We start from the raw sequence: 8919 nt of genomic DNA on the forward strand, positions 1-8919 counted from the left end.
TCTATATTCCTTTCTGATCCTGCAAACGCTTAGAGTGACACTAAAAAATAAACATCCGTATGACAAAGATCTTAAAATGGCTTCGGCTGGTGATGCACATGGTGAGTTTGGACTAAAAGACATAGGAGGAAAGCCATGTAGAGCATGTACAGATTTTCAGACGTGGATGAAAATGCAAGGAAAATCAGTAGAAGTAATCTTATTTTGTGTTTTTGCGTTTGGCCTGATTAAGTCTGTAGTATAATAGACATAACAATTATTTGAACATTGTTTTTATTGCGTAAGCCAAAATCTTGGTAAAGTGTTATTGATTATGCACAGTTCATTGCAGGTTGGGATATTTCATGATCTTGTCTGTATGGTTATGGATTGCAAAAATTTCTTGGAGCATTCTCAATCTCAGCACCACAAGAGCTTTTTTTTATGGTGAGTCAGTTGTATTCAACTGTCTGATGAACACCTTGTTATACGTGGTATATATCTAATTGGATGAATCACCTGAAGCACAAATATAATGACATAATTTTAGTGATTTGACACTGTTGGCAAAATTGCTAAACTCCACATCAATGTGCATTTTGTCCATGGTCTTTGGCAACCAAATGTTTTGTTTGTATTAATCAGGGTTCATACAGTCTTTGGCAGTTTGGGAAATATGAGGTAGCATTTTCAAGGCCTTGAAAGTTTGGGAAAATCAAGCAGTTTACCCTGAAGTCTTTAAAAGTCTTTGAAAATTTAAATAAACCCAAACATTTTAATTTCTTTCCATAATCACAAATAAAATTGTCCAAGATTAGGTTCAGATGTAGTCAAGTTTTCCTAGTTTCTTTCTTTTGATGACTCATTCAGTTTCATTTCATCATTAAACAATATTGTAGTATTTTGCATTCATTGTTTTTTCATATAACCTAACTTGGATACAAAATGTTAGCAAAAAATATGTCTTGGAAATCTATGTTTGTGGTCCATGAATGTTTGGGAAAAGTCTTTGAATTTATCATTCAGAATTCTGTATGAACCCTGTTAACATAGACATAATAGGATCAAAATGTAACTAAACTCATAAACAATATTCACTTGATATTCAGGTCTTGCACCCATCCATTTGGTAATAACATCAGATGACCAAGCCAGAAATCCTAGCTGTTGGGTATAAGAAACGGCATCATGTGCTTCATGAGGTCATCATAAAAACAATAGGTCCCTGTAGTAGTAAATACATGCCTAGTTCCGGATAAAATTTATTGCACAGAAATGTATATTTTGGGTCACAAATGATTGTCAGAGGCTAGACTGTTAGAGGTTGTATTTTGGATAGCACTGCATATATTTCATTATGTGGAGACATGTTAAGCAAACAATTTAAAAGTGATTTTGCAAATAAAACAATAAATCATAGCATTTCTCTTATGTTTTAGTTTATTATTGCAATGAAACCCTATACTACTTAAGTGATTTCATTTTCCTTTTGTTTGTTTTAAAGCAGAAACCACTCATCCCATCCTTTTCTGATGACAACTTCTGTGACTGAACTTTGTATATTTTGTGAAGCACATGAATCATTTCGGGATTCATGCTAAGAAATCTATCCTTCAGATCTTGCAATACCCTTATGTGAATTTGTTTTTGAATATTAAACAGCAATGTGTACAACTGAAAATGAGCATTCTGCACTGTATGATGTAGCTTAGTCAACAGGTAACATCCACATGATGTAATAGATATCTTCTTTCCATATGTTACTACAACTTGCTAAGTGGGGCAATAGAACTTAACTGATCAACTATCAGCCATGACACAGACAATCCAGTGACCGCTATATCCCGTCCATGACTGAAACAGTTTGAACAGATTTAGTTCCACCATGGCAGTGTACATTCTCCATAATCCACAATGCATGTTCTGTAAAACCTGTTGATACATGTTTCATTTGTTTGTATATTTTTAAATCTTTCAGCAAAAACCAAAGAAGAAGGAAAAGGTTAAGAAAGAATGTCCACTAGATGTAGGAAAACTTGGAAGAAATACATGGTCTTTTCTTCACACAATGGCTGCATATTATCCTGATAAGCCAACTGAAGTCCAACAGATAGACATGAAAAACTTTATTCATCTCTTCTCCAAATTTTACCCTTGTGATCACTGTGCATCTGATCTCCGAGTAAGGTATTGCATCACTGTCAACATGAGATAAATTATCTCCCTTGTGAACAGCATGAGGATATTGCATCATTCAAATAATAGTTATCTCCCTTGTGAGCACTACATTTGATCTAAGGGAAATGTTTGTCATCACTGTCAGAATTTAAAACCAGTTCTATATCTTGTTAGCAGTTCATACATGAATTCTGGGCGTGGTACAACATCACTCTGTTTAATAAAACAACATATTTCCATTGTGAACAGTGTCTAAGATCAAGGAAAGAATATGTCATCACTAAGTATTTTTTTTAAAACAATCTCATGAACACTGTGAATCTTTTCTCAGGGAAAAATATGGTATTTGGCGTTGGCTTTTAAAAACAGCAGCTCAGTCATTTGTGAACATTTTGTTGTTGACACATCAAAAAGGATAAGGGTTGATTTGAATTGTATTGAGAATTATCAATCAAATTCCAGTTCAGCTTGAACTTTAGTAATAATACTAAAAATGTAGTATTTGTAGGTGCAACAACACTGCAAATGATTTAACAAGTGATTAGGCATGTGGATGTGTCCAGTATTACAGATATTCTAAAAATGAATTAACATATTAATGGGCAGAGGCTATATCCAGTATTACAACTTTTCTATAAAAAAAGAATTAAGAAATTAATGCACTGGGGGTTATATCCAGCATTAAAAATATTCTAAATGAATTAAGAAATTAATGGGCCTGAGGTTATATCCAGCATTAAAAATATTCTGAATGAATAAGGAAATTAATGGGCCTGAGGTTATATCCAGCATTAAGAATATTCTAAATGAATTAAGAAATTAATGGGCCTGAGGTTATATCCAGCATTAAGAATATTTTAAATGAATTAAGAAATTAATGGGCCTGAGGTTATATCCAGCATTAAGAATATTTTAAATGAATTAACAAATTCATTGGCAGGGGGCTATATCCAGCATTTAAAATATTCTAAAAATGCAGTTCCCAGATCTTAATGCATAGATGTAATTACAAATATATAAACATTTTATACAACATTCTTATGCATAGATGTAATTACAAATATATAAATATTATACAGTTTTCTTCAAGACTGGTCTGAAAAGAGTTTAAGTTGAATGAATAACACTTTTAAAAGAGAGTCATCTTCATCTCCAGATTTTATAAAATAAGGACATCTTGACATTTTATTTTAAAATAATGCATTGCATGAACATATTTAGAGAAACAGTCACATACACAGAACTACCACAATAGCTTGACTGTTTACCTAATCAGGTAGCATTGTTGATGCTGAGGACCCTGGAAGTAACAAATAGTGCTTGTTTTAGGGCCTGATAACGGCAAATGACTATTTTTATGCCCTACCACAAAGAGGTGTATAGATAGTGACATTTTTTCCATTTGTTTGTATGGTTATGTTTTGCATTTAGGTTATGTTTTTGTAAAATGCAGGAGAGCTGTAAACAGGTCTCCAAATAGTGTTGAGGATAGCTATTCACTCTCTTCAGATATTTATATCATTTACAGCGCATCACTGTTTACGGCACATGATGTCATATATCAGAATGGTGTACAGAGTAAAATTGTATTGTCATAAACACAGTCTTTACTTGCTTGTAAGTCAAGTCCATCTGCAGACTGGCAGATATGGGTTTATGCAGTTTGTTAGGAGTAATCAACAGAACAAATAATGTAGTCCCTGATCTGTGTTGTTTGCAGTTGGGCTGGACTTGTAAGTGAGTATACAGGGTACATGTACTGCAAAATCTGTGTCTTGAACCTTTCTTATAAACAAAAACAATATTTGACCAGTAAGATTTTTACTTCTAAAACAAATCTTTTTCCTCAGCATACCAAAACAAAGTCCAGAACATGAAACTGTTTAGAAAACTGAAATATTGCTATCATAACATAAAAAGCTAATGAGATCATCTATGTATTGAGACAGATTTGTTTAAAAATTTCATTTATCTACTGCAAGTGGTTTTTACTTAATCCTGCTAACAATGTTTTTGTTGAAGCCTTAAAATTGTAAAACAAAATTGGAAAATTAATATTATAATTGAAAAATTGAATTGCATCTTATCACCATGGTAAAATTTGTAAAATTTCATGCCACTAAGTGTAATAGTGTTTTAAGGATTGGCATAAGAATATAAAGATGCACAGATAAACAGAACCAAAACATATGCTTTCCATTTGCTGCTGTAGTAGGGACATAGTGGAGGGAAAATATTCAAGGTATTGTTATATAAGAAGGAGTTTGCTTTTTAGGGAACTTTTATTTTTTTATATTATGACTTTAGATCATGTAAATATTATATTGAGATAGTCATTAGCTAGTTCTCAATTCCCCTGGTTTAAAGTCCTGCAGTTTTAGAAAGTTTAGGGGGTCATTTCCTATGTTTTTAATTTTTCTTTATGTTTTACTACAGTTATGTGTTGGTGGAACATTTCCATCCCCTAGTAGACTGGTTCTGATGGGTTTCTCAAATGTGTTGATAGAATGTGTAAAGATACCAAATTTAGGTTTTAAATTTATTTTTTTAAATCGTTCTTTCAAATTTCAAAATCACTAGAATTTGACTGAAAAAGTATGTGCAGTAGACAACCTTTAAAATGGTATTTACCTGTATGCAGTAAGGGTTTTTTTTTTTGGGGGGGGCCTATATTTGGAGGATTGTATTAAAACTTTGTAGTTTAATGTATATGTGCAATAAGGTTTACTTTTTTGCTGTGGTCCATTCTTGGAAAAGTTTTTGAAACATAGTCAGAATTTTTTTTTTTTTGAGAATTCAGCTTGTTCTTTTAGTATTTTTGCAACCATGTACAACATTACTATTGGAAATTTATATTTGAAATCTTTGATTGCTTCAGAGGTCATGAGAAAGATAGGAATGAAAGTTGTTTCTTATTATGTTATGTATGTTTAGTTTTTATTATATATTTTTTATTTTCTTAATGATTGTGTAGCATGTACCTCTGTATATTGTACTTGATGTCCAAAATCAAGATTGTGTTGTACCAGACTAGTAACATTTATTTTGTAAACAACAGAATACATAGCTAACATTTTCTGTATGATTGTGGATTAGATATTCAGATCATTGTTAATGGTAAGCAACCAGCTGTAGCAGATCACACAGGGTGGAAGTGTCCAGAGCCAATCTTTATTTTGTTTTAATTCTGCTTACAAAACTGAACCCTCGCTCACATGGTGCAGTTGAGACAGCAACAGAAGCTGTGGCTTCTAGAAACTTTTAATTATTTTACAAAAAAATTAAATAGCTATATTAAATATCACTGAAAATAATCATTAATAATCCAGACACAGGATGCCCAGCGAAGTGGGGGATGAATAAACACACTGTGAATATAAAAGAATGAACTTAAAACAAAAGCACACAGACATTAACACACAGCATGTGATACCCATATGATGTGTGTGTGGGACAGTGTGCTTGCTGAACTGATCTGAATATTGCAGAGTTACTTCTGCACAGATGTGCAGTTGACAATATGCCTCATGCCTGCACATGGCATGCTTCCAAGACATATATGTACATTCAGGGATCGTCCTGGGCTTCGCCAGTGTCGCAAATTGCGATTTTTTTTCCTTATTGGCGACAAAAATATCCCATCTGGCGATTTTTTTGGCGACAGACTTTTTGGTTATTTAATTTGTACATACAATCATAGATTTGGACTGGATAAATTAAAAGGGAGAACGAAAGGAAGCCACGAACTTGACTAAGCAATGCATTGGAATCAATCTGTTATACAAACAATCCTTTGTTCGTATTGACAACCCCATCTTTACAGTGCATTGTTACATCATAATCTGCTTATGCTGACATCTGGGCTGAGTATGCTGTGATACAGTCAATCATGCTACCGAACTATACCTACAACTGACCAACTTCTGAAGACACGAATAGAACAGATACAATTAATTGAATGGCTAAATCTTCTGTTGGTTTTTTTTTTTTTTTTTTTTTACATATACCAGTACAATAGTTTTGCTGAACCTTCATAGAAAACTGATAACCTTTGAAGTACCGACTACTGTGTATAAATACAAAGCAAATGGAAAAATCTCAATCACAATTATGTCTGTCGCCAGTGCAGCATTTTACTCATTGATCTTTTCCTTTTGCCATCAATCCGTGTTACGGCTGCTGAGACCTAAACTCCGAAACAAGAAATAGCACAAAACAAAAACAACAACCAGTTTTGCATAATTAATAATAATTATTTATTTCTCAAAATACAAGAGTGAAAGAATCTCTAAATTGGGTGTGAATTTATGCTTATATATACGGTCCAATATTGCCAGGTGTTGATTCGTGTAAGTTTCATTCGTGGGAATGTAGATCCTATTTTGTTTGTCGAGAAAATTTATACAGCATTCAGTGATCATTCTTGGGATTTAGGAAGCAATTCACTACAAGCTTTGTTAAGCTAGCCATAAGGGGGAGTGGGGGGGGGGCTGCTGATAGACTACTGGTGTCACCTGTCAGTGCTGTGGACTGTGAACGTGGATTCAGTAAGATGAACCTCATAAAAACTGACATCAGAAATAAACTCTGCATCTCATCTCTCGAGAATTTCATGAGAATCAGCATGTACGGATGTGAAAAATTAGACTTTGAAACTGCATTCAACAAGTGGGCAGCCCTAAAATTGCGACGGATCTTCATGTAACACTTTGTAACATTTTGTTAATGCTTGTTGTAATTAAAGAATTAAGTAACCCATCTTTTGTAATTTTCATTGCCTGTTACATTAATAGACTAAATTAACACTTGGAAAAATGTACACTACTTGTTCTGGCGACACTTTTTGAAAATTGGCGACAAAATATTGAGGTTGGCGATTTTTTTGGCGACAGCTTTTTAAAAGCCAGGACCATCCCTGACATTATTATTGTTATTCTAATTCTATGTTCTCAGCAATCGCAGTTCTTGTCAAAACTGAAAACGTTAGTCAGATTCATTGCCAGTAAATTATTATTTTTAGAAAGTAAATAGAGTAAATCATGCTTTTTTTAAAAAATATTGTGAGCTTTTGGATGGGAATTTTGAGCGTTGCTTACAATCCTTCATAAATGTTTCTGATTTTAAAGTGTATTCTCAAAAGCTTTTCATGCTTTATTAACACATGCATTTTAGATTGGATGCTAGTAAGTCAAAATACTAAGTTGCCAGATTGGACGCTAGTAAGTTAAAATACTAAGTTGCCAGATTGGACGCTAGTAAGTCAAAATACTAAGTTGCCAGATTGGTTCTAATTGGGTCTAGCCACTGAGATTCAGCCTATCCAACATTTTCTGGAAAAGTTTTCATCTGATTGAAAAGTAACCTTCACCTATCTTAAAAACAGGTCCTGTAAAATATATTTGCCTGCACAATTTTCAGATTTATTCAGGACTTGATAATCCACCAAATGAATTAATAGATCATCATTCTTATTTGCTGTTGCATTTCTCAAACATGTGTAGAATTATAATAAATGGAGTACATTTTGATGTAGAATTATAACGGATGAGTTTTATTTTAAGTTATGTAAAATTATAATGGATGAACCACATTATGTAGAATTGTAATAAATTCTGTAAATTTTTGTTTTGTAAAATTATAATGGATTAACCAAATTGTTATCTAGAATTATAATTGATGGAGTATATTTTTAGTTAGGTAGAGTTGTAATGGATGGAGTATTTTTATGTTAGGTAGAGTTTGTATTTAATAGAGTACATTGTTAGTTATGTAGAATTATAATGGATGGAGTGCATTTTTAATTTACGTAGAAATATAAAGATGGAGTACATTTTTGGTTATGTAGAATTATTAGGGACAGATTGCATTTTTGGTTATGTAGAATTGTAAAGGATGGATTACATTGTTAATTAAGTAGAAATATAATGGATAGAATTTATTTTAGTTACGTAGAATTATAGTGGATTGAGTACATTTTTAGTTTTCTTTTGCAGTTTAAAGAACAATGAGCCAGATACAAGTAGTCGCTACAACTTTTCACAATGGATGTGCCACTTGCATAATGAAGTAAACCGCAAATTGGGAAAGCCAGAATTTGACTGCCAGAAAGTTGATGAAAGATGGCTTCATGGATGGAAGGATGGAAGTTGTGGTTGAGACTGACTAATATTTTAGATCTTGTTGTTGCTACAATTTTTTAAATAAAAAACTTAAACAATCACACGCCAATTTTTTAAACTTGTAAATCTTGTATAGCTTCTGTTTTATTGATGGATATCATGATAACACCTATGAAGTACTTTTAAATTCTCAAACATTTATAATATATTTAATTTATGTCATGCCTTGTTATTTATTTTAATATTAATATATAATTTAGCTCTTAATGGGCTTGTGGTATGGTCCTTTTGTCTACTGTTCAGCATCCATTGACATTTGCCATTATACCATTCTTTTAAACAAAATTTATACGAATGATGTGAATTTGCCTTCAGATATGTATGGCCGCTGTTAAGAATGAAAAATCATTTTATATTTCTGATTTTTATGAAGCAAAACATTTTATAGAAATATGACCAAATTTTACACAAAGCATTCTGAAAATAAACCTGTTTGCAGTCTTTTCCTAAAAAAAACTGCTGAAAAGAATTTTACCAATTTTGACACAAAATATCCTGGCATGTGGGTCTTCAAATATTGGACTGATGATACTGATGTGAATCAAGTATGGATGAATATTCAAAACTAGAGTAACTGTGAAAC

The 8919-nt window shown here is 32.5% G+C and overlaps 1 protein-coding gene across 3 annotated transcripts; it reads left to right on the forward strand.

Moving 5' to 3' along the window:
• Nucleotides 1-27: 27 nt before the first annotated feature.
• On the forward strand, nt 28-8498 carry LOC149802705 (FAD-linked sulfhydryl oxidase ALR-like). Of its 3 annotated transcripts, none has more exons than XM_089952099.1 (3): nt 28-101; nt 1958-2166; nt 8151-8498. In XM_089952099.1, exons 1-3 carry the CDS (start codon nt 60-62, stop codon nt 8311-8313), a joined length of 414 nt encoding a protein of 137 aa, XP_089808225.1. In that variant the 5' UTR covers nt 28-59; the 3' UTR covers nt 8314-8498. The 3 variants fall into 3 exon arrangements, 2 of the variants coding, with proteins under 2 accessions (XP_089808225.1, XP_089808224.1); XM_089952098.1 differs by having other exon boundaries at nt 45-193; nt 8151-8377; XR_016420086.1 differs by lacking the exon at nt 1958-2166 and having other exon boundaries at nt 64-193; nt 8151-8377.
• The last annotated feature ends 421 nt before the right edge of the window (nt 8499-8919 follow it).

This window comes from Sinohyriopsis cumingii, chromosome 3 (assembly GCF_028554795.1).
Source record: "Sinohyriopsis cumingii isolate HCF-2022 chromosome 3, ASM2855479v2, whole genome shotgun sequence".
In the NCBI taxonomy this organism is placed as follows: Eukaryota; Metazoa; Mollusca; class Bivalvia; order Unionida; family Unionidae; genus Sinohyriopsis; species Sinohyriopsis cumingii.